General features: G+C 41.9%; 1 protein-coding gene across 5 annotated transcripts in view; it reads left to right on the top strand.

Annotated features, from left to right (window-relative positions):
- The window catches only part of SYK (spleen associated tyrosine kinase), a 94,283-nt gene extending 80,812 nt beyond the window's left edge, over positions 1–13,471 (top strand). For all 5 annotated transcript variants that reach the window (XM_082471277.1, XM_082471273.1, XM_082471274.1 and 2 more), the window contains 3 exons: positions 6,372–6,512; positions 7,922–8,034; positions 10,815–13,471. In XM_082471277.1, the coding sequence (XP_082327403.1) occupies positions 6,372–6,512; positions 7,922–8,034; positions 10,815–10,887 (327 nt within the window). In that variant the 3' untranslated portion in view covers positions 10,888–13,471. The remainder of the gene's footprint in view (positions 1–6,371; positions 6,513–7,921; positions 8,035–10,814) is intronic.
- The last annotated feature ends 1,637 nt before the right edge of the window (positions 13,472–15,108 follow it).

Genomic DNA, 15,108 nt, shown 5'->3' with positions numbered 1-15,108 from the left:
TTTGGACATCCAAGTTCATGAAGCTCATAGGTCCCCAAATAAATTCAATTCAAATAGATATTCTCCAAGACACAGAATAATAAAATTGTCAAAAATCAGACAAAGAGAGAATCTTAAAAGCAGCAAGAGGAAAAAAAGCTTGTCCCTTACACAGGAGCTCCCCATAAGGCTACCACCAGATTTCCCAGCAGAAACCTACAGTCCAGGAGAGAGTGGAATGATACATTCAAAGTTCTGAAAGAAAAACATTGCCAACCAAGAATACTTTATGTACCAAAACTGTCCTTCAGAAAGGAAGGTGAGATAAAGACTTTCCCAGGCAAACAAAAGCTGAGAGAGTTTATCCCCACTAGATCTTCCTTACAAGAAATTCTGAGTTCTTCAAGCTGAAATAAAAGGGAGCTAATTAGTAACATGGAAGCATATGAAAATATAAAACGTACTGATAAAGGTAAGTATATAATCAAATTCAGCATACCCCATTACTATAATATGGTGTTGTGTTAATCACTTAATGCTGATATAAAGATTAAAGGACAGAAGTATTAAAAATAGCTATAGCTACAATAATTTGTTAATGGATACACAATATAAAAAGACATAAATTGTGATATCAAAAACATAATGTGTCGGGAGGAGTACAAGGGTAGAGTTTCTGCATACAATCGAAGTTAAGCTGTTATCACCTTAAAATAGACTTATATTTATAAGATGTTTTATGTTAAGCCTCAGGGTAACCACAAGGCAAAAACTTGCCATAGATACATACAAGATAGAGAAAAGGGAAGCAAAGTATACCACTATGGAAAATCATCAAATCAAAAAGGAAGACAGTAAGAGAGGAAGAAAGGAACAAAAGAACTATAAAACATCCAGAAAACCATAATATGGTATTAGTAAGTCTTTACCTATGAATAATTACTTTAATTGTAAATGGATGAAATTTTCCAATCAAAAAGCATAGAGTGGCTGAATGGACAAAAAAAAAAGTCAACTGTATGCTGCCTACAAGAGACTCATTTCAACTTTAAGGACACAGAAAAACTCAAAGTGAAGGGATAGAAAAATATATTCCATGCAAATGTAAACCAGAAAGTAGCAGGTATACCTATGTTTATGTCAGACAAAACAGACTTTAATCCAGAAACTGGAGCAAGAGACAAAGGAGGTCAGTCATCTTATAATGGTAAAGAGGTCAATTCATTAAGAAGATAAAATAATTGTAAATATACATGCACCCAACATTGGAGAACCTGAATATATTAATCAAATATTAACATATCTGAAGGGAGAAATAGATAACAATATAATAATAGTAGCAGTCTTCAATACCCCACTTTTAACAATGGATAAGTCATAGAGACAGAAAATCAATAAGGAAACATTGGACTTGACCTGTGCTTTAGACCAAATGGACCTAACAGAATTTACAAGAGAATTCTATTAAACATATCAAGAAGAATTAACGCCAATCCTTCTCAAACTATTCCCAAAAATGGAAGAGGAGGAAATACTTTCAAATTCGTTTTTCAAGGCCAACATTATCCTGATACAAAAGCCAGATACAAGGAAAGAAAACTATAGGCCAATATCCCTGATGAACATAGATGCAAAAATTCTCAACAAAATACTAGCAAACTAAATTTTAACAACATGTTAAAAAGATCATACACCATGGTCAATTGGGATTTATTCTTGAATTCGAGGATAGTTCAATATACACAAATCAATAAATGTGATACCCCACATTAATAGAGTGAAAGATAAAAATCATATGGTCATCTTATTAGGTGCAGAAAAATCAGTTGACATAATTCACATCATTTCATAATAAACAGTCTCAAAAAAGTCAGTATAGAAGGAACATACCTCAACACAATAAAGGCCATGTATGGCAAGCCTACAGCTAACATCAGACTCAGTGGAGAAAGGTTGAAAGTTTTTCATCTAAGATAAGGAATAAGACAAAGGTGCCCACTCACACCACTGATTAAACAGTACTGGAAGTCCTAGCCAGAGCAATTAGGCAAAAAAAAAAAAAAATGGAAAGAAGAGAAATAAAAGGCTTATAAACCAAAATTACCTCGTCTCTATTTGCAGATGACATGATCTTATACAGTTGACCCTTGAACAACACAGATTTGAACTGTGCAGGTCCACTTACACATGGATTTCTTTCACTAGTATGTACTACAGTACTACACAATCCACTATTGGTTGAATCCATGGATGCAGAACTGTGGTTACAGAGGGCCAACTGTAAGGTTATATATGGATTTTTGACTGTGTGAAGTGTCGGCACCCCCAACCCCTACATTGTTCAAGGGTCAGCTGTATATAGAAAACCCTAAAGACTCCAGCAAAAAACTGTGAAAACTAATCAACAAATTCAGTAAAATAGCAAGATACAAAATCAACACACAAAAAGCAGTTGCATTTCTATACACTAACAGTGAACTATCCGAAAAAGAAATAAAGGAAAAAAATCTCATTTACAATTGCATCAAAACAATAGAATACTTAGGGATAAATTTAACCAAGAAAGTGAAAGATCTACGTACCAAAAATGAGACATTGATGAAAAAAATTGAAGAAATGGAAAGATAACCTGCGTTCATGGATCAGAAGAGTTAATATTGTTAAAATGACTACACTACCCAAAGCCATCTATAGATTCAATACAAATCCCTATTAGAATTCCAGTGGCATTTTTCACAAAAATAGAAAAAATAATCCTAAAATTCATATGGAACCCAAAAAAACCCTGAATAGCCAAAGCAATCTTGAGAAAGAACAAAGCTTAAGGCATTATGCTTTCTGATTTCAAACTATGCTACAAAACTGTAGTAATCAAAACAGTGTGGTACTGACATAAAAACAGACACATAGATCAATGGAACAGAATCAAGAACCTAGAAATAAACCCATGCATATATAGTCAACTAATATTTGACAAAAGAGTGAAGAATGTTCAATGGGGAAAAAATAGTCTCTTCAATAAATAGTGTTGAAAAAACTGGATATTCACATGCAAAAGAATGAAATTAGACCTCTATATTATAACATTCACAAAAATTAACTCAAAATGGATTAAGGACGTGATTGTAAGACTTGAAACCATAAAACTCCTAGAAGAAAACATATGGAAAAAGCTCCTCAGTGTTGGTCTTGGCAATGATTTTTTGGATATGACACCAAATGCACAAGCAACGAAAGCAGAAATCAACAAATGGGACTACATCAAACTAAAAAGTTTCTGTACAACAAAAGAAACATCAACAGGATGAAAGGTCAACCTACAGAATGGGAGAAAATATTTGCAAACCATCTATCTGATAATTGGTAATTATCCAAAATATATAAGTAACTCATACAACTCAATAATAAAGCCCCTCAAATAATCAGATTTTTAAATGGGCAAAGGACCTGACTAGAAATATTCTATTTTTTTCTATATTTCTATGACAAAAGAAGACATTCAAATGGCCAACAAATACATGTAAGGGTATTTGACATCACTAAGCATCAGAGAAATGCAAATCAGAACCACAGTGAGATGTCTCTTCATACCTGTTAAAATGGTGATCACCAAAAAGATAAGAGATAACGAGTGTTGTTGAGGATATGGAGAAAGGGGAATCCTTGTACAGTGTTGGTGGGAATGTAAATTGGTGCAGCCACTATGGAAAGCAGTATGGAGTTTCCTCAAAAATTAAGAATAGAACTACCATATCATCTGGCAATCCCACTTCTGTATATATATCCAAAGGTAATGAAATCACTGTCTAGTAAAGATATCTTTACCCCCATGTTCATTGCAGCATTATTTACAATAGCCAAGACATGGAAACAACCTAATATCCATCAATAGATGAATGGATAAACAAAATATGATACGTGTATGTGTGTGTGTGTGCATGTGTGTGTGTGTATGTGTGTGTTGGCTTAAAACTGTAGACAAATATATGGGATATATTCAGACATAAAAAAGAAGGAAATCTTGCCATTTGCAATAACATAGATGGACCTTGAGGGCATTATGCTAAATGAAGTAAGTCAGAGAAAGACAAATACTGTATGATCTCATTTATATGTGGAATTTTAAAAAGCCAAACTCATAGAAACAGAGAGTAGATTTTGGTTGCCAGGGTTTGGGAGGTGGGGGAAATGAGAAGATGTTGGTCAAAGGGTACAAAGTTCTAGTTATAAGAGGAATAAATTCTGGGAATCTAATCTGCAGCTCGGTGCCTAGAGTTAACAGTACTACATTGTATAGTACTTGGAAGTTACTGAGAAAGTAAATCTTAAGCGTTCTCACCATTACAACAGCGACAACAAAAATTAGCAATTTTGTCAGGTGAAGGATGTGTTAACTAACCTTATGTTGTAAACATTTTGCAATATATATGTGTCTCAATCATCATACTGTACAAAAAAAAAGAAGCCATGTTAGAAGCAGCTAAAAGAGACTGAACACAAATGAAAAGATGGGAACATGGAGAATTTCTTTAAGAAAACAAAGTGAAATGGAAAACATTAATGAGTTAAGCAAGATTAAAGAGAAATGATAGTGATGAAAGCAAATTAGCTCAGTGCTCGGAGAACTGCATGACAGCATGAATTTGTGCAGCAGGACTAAATGCAAATGCCCTTTAATCCAGCAACTCCTTACAAGTACTCTACACACCGGGCAGATACACACTGTCAGTAATGTTGATTCTAGCATGATGTGTAATAGCAAAAATCAGGAAACGACTTAATGACCTCTCAGTAGGAGGCTGGTTAAATCAGTTGTAGAAGATTTATGCAAAGCATACAATGAACTCTCCTAAGAGTGACTTTCTTTGCATGTGCTGACATAGACATATATCTATGATACATGGTTAAGTAGAAAAATTAAAAAGTGAAGTGCAAAAAGTATATACCTATAGCTTGATTACCCCTCAAGAAAGCATATATTACCAGTTTATACTTGTATGTAGATTTTTCTGGAAAGATTCAAGAAAAACGATCAAACATGCTGTCTCTCTTGGTGAGGATTTGGAGTTTGTGGTGGAGAGAGATTCCCTTTTCATCATATTTAGGATTTGTCAAAGGTTTATCTTGTGATCAGTTTAAAATTCAGAATAAACTGGAAATAACATACATGACTAGATTGTTCACAACTTTTGAAATCAAAATCTAAAAATAATACATAACATGAATGAGACAGACATATAAGCAGTGTGTCATTTAGAGAAGTGCCCTAGCACCTGTGGTCTCAGATTGATATCCCCGAGTTGTCTCCTCCGGCCACCGTAGGGCAACTCACCTCCCTCCCTCCACTTCAAGAGATGTCACCCAGGTTAGAGTGACTTCCATGGGAGGTATCAAGACTTCACTACACCACGCTGAACCCTAAGCCCCAAAGAAAGAGTTTTGCTAGGCAAGATTTTGATCTCTTTACTAGCACTTGCTTTTTTAAATTAGAAAATTTACAACTTTGTTTTAAATGATACTAGCAAACCGTCTCCCCCAAAACAGTGTTGGTTTAAAGCTGTAGACAAATGTACAGTAATAGTTAAATATATTATGAACAGCCGAGTATTTCTTGGAGCAAAACCATGAAGTAATATTCAGGCCTGACTCTTGCATTGCCACGCCAAGCTCCAAGAAGCTGTGAGTAGACAAAGGAAGAGGTAAGAGAAAGAGACTAAAAAAATACAAAAAATTCAGTCTGAACCTTAAAAATATGTATTTAAATTTTAAACATTTAAGATGTTAAGATTTAACATATTTTTAAGATTCAGACCAGATATATACACACAGGCATTTTGTGAGTCACGATTTTATTTCTTTTTTTTTAATTATGGTAAATGCACATAACATAAATTTTACCACCGTAACTGTCTTTAAGGTTACAGTTTAGTAATGTTCAGTACATTCACTTTGCTCACAACCAATCTCTAGAATTCTTTTCATCTTCCCAAACCGAAACCCTGTACCCATTAAACAGCTACTCTCCATCCCACCCTCTCTCCAGAGCCCCAGGCAACCATTATTCTACTTTCTGTGTCTATGAATGGGACTGCTCCAGGGGCATCAGATGAGTGGAATCATACAATATTTGTCCTTTAGTGACTTGACTGGCCTACTTCACTGAGCGTAATAAAAGGTAACCACGTGGTGCATCCACGTCGTGGCGTGTATCAGACTTCCCTTCCTTCTTAAGGCTGTATGATACTCCACTGTATCAATATACCCCATTTTGTTTATCCATTCGTCGATGGACATTTGGGTTGCTTCCACCTTTGTGAATAGTGCTGCTATGAACAAACATGGTGTCCACCATTTTATTCTTAATGAAACATCTCCATGTGCTTGGTTTTCAGGCCCAGACCCACGGGAAGTGGCCCGTGAAGTGGTACGCTCCGGAATGCATCAACTACTACAAGTTCTCCAGCAAGAGTGACGTCTGGAGCTTTGGAGTGTTAATGTGGGAAGCATTTTCCTACGGGCAGAAGCCGTATCGGGTGAGCTACTTTTTGTTTCATTTCCTAATTAACAGACCATCAGAACAGATAAGCCCCAGATTATCTTTAAAGGACCCTGAAAAGCATCAAATCTGGACACCCTTTCTGAGTCTTTATCTCTTGAGAGTGTGGGGTTAATATGATCTCACTTTATTCTAAACTGAAAGAAATATTTGAAGCTATCTGGACAGTATGTGGGGTTTTTTTTATTGTGTATTACACATATAAATATGCATAAAATATGTCAACGGAAATTCAATTAACTATCAAGTTAAGAAGGATAAAAGGGAATTTTATTTGAGCCAAACTGAGGATTATAACCCAGAAAGCAGATTCTCGGGAAGCTCTGAGAACTGTTCCACCATTAGAAGTCGAAGGCACAGTCATATACATTTTTGAGATCATACATCAAAATGACATACTGATATTTTACATAAAGGTCATTAGGGATACATAGTCCAGGTAAACATATACAAAGGGAGCAGCAAGTCACCATGCCCTACAGAGCTAGGAAAGAACACTATTTTTTAAAGAAGTTACAGTGCTAGTGTCAGAAGAAAGGAAAAAAAGTGATCTTTATGGCCAAGCAGGCACTCCCATCTTTGAGGAGCTCTGGTTAATGTGTAATGCAGATGCACACTGCACATTAGGGAGGGAGGGAGAATGTCCACACAAACACAGAATTTTATGTGTAATTTTTTCTTGTCCTGCCTTAAAATATAAATTTTATTTCATCAAATATATACCCAAATCACGATTTATTAGATTTGAAATAGAAATAATGGCTATTCCCATTAACAAATTTGCAGCTGTTACCTTTTTTTAGATGTTTTTCATCAATATACATATATATATATATATATATATATATATACTGAAAAGTGCACAAATCCTAGGACACAGCTTGATGGATTTTCACAATTGGGACACACCCATGAAGCCAGCCCCCAAATGAAGAAACAGAACAGAAGCCCCCCTTTCCCCCTGCACACACAAAACTTACCCCAAGGGTAACCCATCTGACTTCTAGCATCATAGATTAGGTGCTCCTGGTACTTCCCTGGTGGTCCAGTGGTTAAGACTCCACGCTCCCAATGCAGGGGGCCCAGGTTCAGTCCCTGGTCAGAGAACTAGATCCCGCATGCCACAACTAGAAAGATCCCACGTGCCACAACTAAAGATCTTGCACGTCACAATGAAGATCCCGTGTGCTGCAACTAAAACCCAGAGCAGCCAAATAAATAAATAAATATTAAAAAAAATAAATTAGGTGCTCCTATTTTTTGTACTTTATATAGTTGAAATCACACAGCATGTACTCTTTTGTTTCTTTTGGGGGGTAGGATGTATTTGTTTTGTTTTGCTACATGCTATGTTTAAAAAGCTCAAGAATATTTTGCATGTTTTAGGGAATGAAAGGCAGCGAAGTTTCTGCTATGCTGGAGAAAGGAGAGAGGATGGGGTGCCCTCCAGGGTGTCCGAGAGAGATGTACGAGCTGATGACCCTGTGCTGGACCTATGAGTGAGTACCCAGCCCTTCCTGCCATTTAGCCCCACACTCTGGAGGCAGATAGAATTGCCGAGCACTAAAAAGGAGCATGAATTCTGTCTTTTCATGAATCAGGGATGGGCTCCTTTCTAAACAAACAATGGGGGAAGAGGTCTTGCTTCCTGAACCACGCACTTATATTCTTTAGTCTAAAGAGTACAGACAATTACTCTAATTCGGGATATCAAAATTTAAACGTAGATAATATTGGCCAAAGGGTGGAGGGGTGGTCAAAGTAAAAAAATATTCTTAAGGGTCTGGTCTGGTGATATGTGCTATTTTGGCACGAGCAGATGGCAGAGGTACTTAGCAGGGAGATGTCATACTTCCTAATTCCTGATCACCTTTCAGAGTGAGGCATGACCACGGATGGTGGCCAGCTCACAGATGGATTGGCCAAGGTAGCACTTCCCGAGAAGCAACTCAGAACTTGGAACAGTGGCCCTAGAGTCTGCACTGAGAGGCCTCACGTGGCCTGCCTGGTAGAGCACATGTGACGTTGTAGGCAGGTGATGTCCAGGGCAGCTCAGCTTGCAAGGGAAACACACTGCTCCTAAGAATCAGGGACGTGGCCTTTGACCTTGCCTGGGTTTGGCAGCCTGGACGTGCATCATGGGGAAACCCCCAAGCCATGGTCTCTGTCCCTCTGACACTGAAGTGTGCATATAGCACCCTTGCAGCTTGGCAATGATGCAGGTCTGTAATCCGGGGGAGCTCATATATCTGCCAATAGATTTGATACTTCGAGGGTCAGGTTTATTCTCAGATAGCTGATATTGCAAGAGTATCTTCAGGATGATGGATATTTCAGGTGCTTTCAGATGCCACCTGGGATTCTGCAACGCCTCGGGAAGCATCTTCCACAACTGTAGCTGGGAGTGGAAGTGAAGAATCTCATTATTATCTAGAAGTGACCCAGGGTCAGCAAGGGACAGGGCAGTTATTTCCCTGCCACTTTCCTCATGGAGGTTACAATTCTGGGCTAGGCAAACAGGAAACAAATTAACCCCGAGATAAATGCATGATTATGTATTGTGATGGCTGCTATAGAGCAAACTACAGGGAGCTTTGAATGAGAGTAGAGAATTTCAGGGGGGAGGTCATACTTCCATTGGAGAGTCCCTATTGGCCTCTTTTAGGGAGGGTCATTCCAACCGAGAACTGCGGGTTGAGGAGCTTGAGTGCTGGAAACGCCCCCACTGGGCACGAGGGTCAGAGCGGAAAAAGCACCCCAGACCCAGGTAGTCGGAAGTGAGCAGGACGCCGGCACACACACAGGACACTTGGCCACCCTCCTCTGCAGAAGCTCGGTGTTGTCCTAGAGGCAGCCTCACCCATGGTATAAAGGAGAGATTCCCTGGGAAACCTGACCAGGTGTCTTCGCTGAGGGCCAGTCTGTACTCCTGTTTCCCTACACTAGTTTGTTTGCTTGGTGCTAGGCTGCTGGGTGGATGAAACCCTCACAGCAAGACTCAAAAGGACTCTTTGTGCATTCGGATCCCCATGGTCGGAGTAGAACACCCTGTTTGGCAAAGATGTTGAAGTTGTGTTCTTTGGCTTGAAGTTTAGTAGCAGGAGGGAGGCTTTCCTTCTGTGTGGACACAGGTTTCCACACATGGTCCTACATCCCAGGCTTGGCCATCACGTCCCCTCCTGCAGCACAATTTGGTGGCCAGAGACACATCTTCCCACAGTGAGTGTGGTCTATAGACATGACCGCAGATGGCTGATATTTTTACGCAGTTTTAATGCCTGCTTTTGAAAGCTGTAGGTGCAACCATTTGTTTGATGCCATTTGACAAAACCACCTAGTTTGGTTCTGTAGAAGCCACTCTGCCCTTATAACAGTAAATGATTCTTGGTTCCCATGTGTGGCCGCTGGCTGTTCTCTTATAACTAGACTGAACCATATGAAATCGCAGTTGTTGTAGGTCAAAACGGTTGAATGTGGACAGTTCGTGCAGTTTAACCTCAAGTTCTATGTCACTTTTTGGGCAGTTTTACCCACTTGCAATATAACCAAAAATCTTACAAAATAAAATTAACTTCTGAGCAAGGATAGACTCTCCAAATTTTAAGAAATACTTGCTTCCAACTGATTCTGTTCCGTATGCCCATGTTAGAGAAAGCAGAGATGTCTATAGAAGTTTGTTTAGAGGTTGCAAGTTGTGAAAAAACCTTTTACCCGTGGTTTATATACATCATCGCCTCACCTGCCAACAGTGACAGAAGTAAGGCCTTGCCACATGAAGGTTTGCAATAGCAGCATCTTTTCAGAAAATCCAGAGCCATCTGATTGGGGTGTGGGGAGGGGAAGTTTAACTTGTGTCCACATTTTTTTTTAAAAAAAGGTTGAGTCAGACGTTAAATATATATCTGCAGCACACTGACCAACTAAGTATTTTCAGACACGTTCTGTTTTGCTAGGTCATAAGGACACAGTCTCTGAACCTGCGGTTAAAAGATCCTGACCTTGAGAACAAAACTTTCCCATCTTTAAGGTGGACAGGAGTCACCTGGAGACCTTGTTGAGTGCAGACTGGGCTCGTTAGGTCTGGGGCGGGCCTAACACTGTATTCCCCAGAGGCTTCTGGTCAACCACACTTAGAGCAGGGATGCAGTGTGACCGCAGGCTCATGGGGAAGCGGGGCGCGGCCACTCCACTAGCGCTTGGCCTGCAAAGGCCCCTGCTGTGACCAGCACTTTTTCACAAGCATTGATAACAAACAATAATGCCTCTCTTCCCTTTGCAGCGTGGAGAACAGGCCCGGATTTGTAGCAGTGGAACTGCGGCTGCGCAATTACTACTACGATGTGGTTAACTAACGGCTCCCACGCCCGTCTGTGGCTGCCTTTGGCCAAATGAGAAGTTGAGGGAAGACTATTCCAGTGCTTTGATTTTGAGTCTCCATCTTCCTCCGCCCGGGAGAGCCAGCTCAGGTGGAACGTTCCAGTGACTGTCGTTCCCCAAAGCCTGTCCTGGAACATGCCCTCCACAAAGCAACCCATCCCAGAGGAGCGGTGGGAAGACAGATGGACACCAGGACCAAGGGTCCCTTGGATTCGTGTGTGTTTCTTGTCTGAGTGGCAGGTTATTTGCAGGATTCGTTTCCAAATTTCTTTCTGTCTTTTCAGTTCTCGGGCTCCTGGGCTTCATTTGAATACCCAGCGTCACCATGGGGTGCTGAATCCTCTTTCCCATTTCGGCTGCATTTTCAGTGGCCAGAGGGTGCCCTTGGCTTGTGATGCCTGCTGTGGAGAGAAGGAAGGGAGAGGAGAAGAGGTTTGAGTGCCTCCAGAACATGGCTCCTACAGGTCCCAAGATTGAGCCCTGCCACTGAAAAACATTCCCCGATAAAAGTGCTTTGAGGCTTAAAAAAATCAGGCTGGACCACTGCAGTTTCTAAGCCTGTAGCCCAGTTAAGGGAAAATAAAAAGTCTGGATACTGCTTTTGCTCTATGTGTTCTGAGGCAGAAGACTCACATCTATATGAAAAATGGAGCCTGTTGGAATGAATTGGCTTGGCTTACTTTCCCCGCAAAAGCCTCTCTGAAGACTGTACTTGACTGGAGACTAATAAATAAAGTTCTTCGTGGAGACCCAGTAGGGAAGAGGATGTCTGTCATGTCAGGTCTGATCTAGGACAGACAGCAGGGTACAGCGGGCTGTCGTCTGCTTGGTGTGGTCGAAGCTTGCTCTCCCCTAGAGAGGGGCTGCAGCCAGTATTCCCTGACTCTTTCTGTATTCGTAGTGAGGGACAACCTGGTAGCCAAGGCCATCTAAAGAGGAGTTTCTAAGGCAAGTATTAATTCACAATAAAGCCACAGATCCTGACCCTCTCCACAAGTAAGCCTCATTGAGTGCAACTTTGGGTTGAAGATACAAGACTCAAGAAATTTTTTCTAGTCCCTGGGTCTTAGTTAATCCTTGGCTAATGTTTGATCTCATGAGGATCATCAGCCCATTGATATCAGATTTGCTGTAGCCATCCTTCTTAAGTCAGTCGAGACACATAAACTCAGACCATCCTGTCTTCAGCGGTACCTAAGACATTTTAAAGTGTACATCCAGCCTATAGCCAGAGAGGAGGCCCCACTCATGACAGGGGAGCCAGGCACGGAGAAAGGCAGCAGTCGGCACCCCAGCTTAGCCAGCAGAAGACATGAGTCCACTGGTAGAACTTGTGTTAAGAAACTTTCAGAAGCCACCCATGCTTTTTTGCCACATGGTGGTTTAATCATAGTGATAAAGAAAGGATCCCTGTGTGCTGAGCAGATACTCAAAACAATGGCAATGCACATTTAGAGTCCCTGAGATTATAAAGATGAGTGACACAATCTCTGTGGTCAGGTTGTTTGTAGAATCATCACAGAAAGGGCTGGATAAAGCAGTAATGGCATCTGAGAAAGAGACCATCCATACACACTGCTGAACTCCCAGGGTCCTTCTTCTACCCACAAAGTGTGTCTGTAGCAAGGCCACACACTTACAGGAAGAGAGGGCATGCGTGTCATAAACATGTAGAGCTCTTGCCTTCTTTCCAGTGGGATTTTCCACACTGTCTAGCAGCTCAACACCCTTCCCAGGAGTCTGGGGATGAAGAACATCTAGAATGTGAGTGGGCAAGAGATGCCCTGCCCAGGAGGCAGCCAGCACTCCCCTCTATTCTGTCCTCCGCTTCTCCCGCTAGTGGAAAGAGGCCTGTGTGTAGAATTTTCACTGTGGCCGCTCGCCCAAGTCTTGTCTAGTGAAAATTGTGTCCTGCGTTAGGGATAACTGTTCTTTTCCCCGGGGTCACAGAGGAAGGCACATAGGGAAAGGCACCTTTGTGGAAGGATTTATGAAGTAAATGAGCAAAATTTGGAATCTTAGGGCTTACTGCAAGGCTGGGCTTTCACATGCATGCTGCCCTTCTGATGGGTCTAACCACGTCTTTACCTGGGTCTGGGCTCACTCCATGTGCCTTCACCTTTTGGTCCATCTTTAGCAGGAACAAAAGGACAGCACATCAGACACACGGCCCTGGCCAGCACCAATTGTCTGCTGATGCCACAAACACTTTGTCACCTCAGTGGGACCAAAGGTTTTTGTAACAGAAACATAGTTCATTCTGTGGTTAAAATAATTACAAGTGTTTTTCGTTTGAGCGTGTCCTTCCCCTGCACTTGCTGGTACCAGCCTTGCCTTTGTCCGTTGCATGGTAACTTCACATCTACTCCAGCCCAATGACTGCAACCCCACCTGGGTTTTCACATGTAGGGGTGACCGGTGGTTTATCAGGCCCCCAGACTCCCAAAGAGCACACTCGACCTGTTAATCCGGGCATCATATTCTCCATTCATTTCAGAATAGCAATCTTTTGTCACTGGACTTTTTTCAACTGTGATTTTTAATAAAACTTTTAAATGAGCTTTGTGATGATTTTCATGGATGTGATTAAAGTATGATAGGTTATACTGTCAAATACACTGTGTCAAACAGCATTGTTAAATGTGCAGCATGTATTTTAAAAAATGGTAAGTCCCCAGCCACATCCTAAAAAGATGGATGTATGCAGGCTGGTCGGAGCAGATCTGGAAGCTTCTGCCATGCACAGAAGGAAAAGGCCTGTCAAGGAGGGCCCTGGCCCGCCATGATCCTCTGTTCACAGGCAGGGGATCTGCCCAGTGAGAGCCTCACAGCTCACATCGTACACTAACGGGAGGAGGGCTAACAAGACAGAAATCCCAGAAGAGGCCAGAGCAGCATTGTGGCTTGTGAACTTTCCCTTTCTCTGTACAGATAGCTTAAGGAGCATTGGGGGTGTCAAGGAAAGATATCCAGAGCCCCCATCCCCTGTTTTAAAGGAGGTTACACACATGCATGGACATCGCACACATACACATACATACACACACACCATGCACATACACACACTGCAATAAGCGCACATGCACACTGAACCTTATTCCAAATGACCACTTCAGTGCCACTGTGGGGCAGACATCCTGCCTCAGAATACATGCTAGTGGATCTAGTCATCTCTCTTCTACCTGCTCTGGGCCTGGGTCAAGTACCAGAGTCTCTCCTGTCCATCAGCCTCCCTCCCAGCCCCACTAGAGGTCCTCCAGCTTCTGGCGGGCAGAGGTTTGGAGGAGACCTGGATTGGCTGGCCTCACACTCCATTGGTGGGCCCTGAGACCAGGAGGGCCCCAGAATGGGGATGACTGCCAAAAAGCCCTTTGTCTGGTTTCCCCAGAAGCAGGGCACAACAGGTGGTCTCCAGCACTGACCTTGGGCGAGTCGTACAAACTCAACCTCCTGATGTGCATAACTGCAGCTGAGGGTTACCCAGTGACCTACGATGACACATGTAAGTGTCGGCCACAGAGGCCAGGAGCCATATTCTAAAAATGCCAGCGGGCACCACAGCCTGTGCCCCCAAGAGCAATGGGCGACCTGGTCGATGGGGATTCTGCAGGCCAGCAGGTGGCACTGTGTGACAGCTCAGGAAGTGACTTCTTCAACCCCAGGGAGGGCGCAGAACCCAGGTAATCACATGTTTGTGATCCTTGGAAGCAGTGATGTGAAATGGCTTTGTCACCAAAGTGAGCTCGGGCAGAGAGAGATTTTAAGACCTGCCCTTGTCTATCCAAGGGGAGGAGGGGACTTCAGAACCAGTCAATAAACACTTTCTCTTTTTAGTAAAAGCACCCATTAGACCTTGTCTGTCCCAAGCTGCAGTTAAGGTGAGAGCTGCTGGGGCCTGAAGGAAACGGGGGTGGCAGAGAACAGCTGACTTCCTATAAGCTTGGGTGACTTCTTGTCCCCTCAAGAGTTCCATTTCATTGAAATTGGCCCATTCTGGTGGTGTTGACTGGAGGAAGAGAATGTGTTTTTCCCATCCCACCCACACAGGTCAAACCGAGGAGTCTGAAAACTAACCCCCCATATGGGGGGGGGCGGTCCTATGAATGACATTGCTATAAAGAAACATATCCATTGACCACCTGATACATGAAAGTGACAACTCATTGTGTGACCCTGAACTGCCCACCAATTTGTAG

This window comes from Balaenoptera physalus, assembly GCF_965194825.1.
Source record: "Balaenoptera physalus genome assembly, chromosome: 7".
NCBI classification, from domain to species: domain Eukaryota; kingdom Metazoa; phylum Chordata; class Mammalia; order Artiodactyla; family Balaenopteridae; genus Balaenoptera; species Balaenoptera physalus.
Note: the sequence above shows the minus strand (reverse complement) of the source record. Positions and strands in the feature narration are given on the sequence as shown.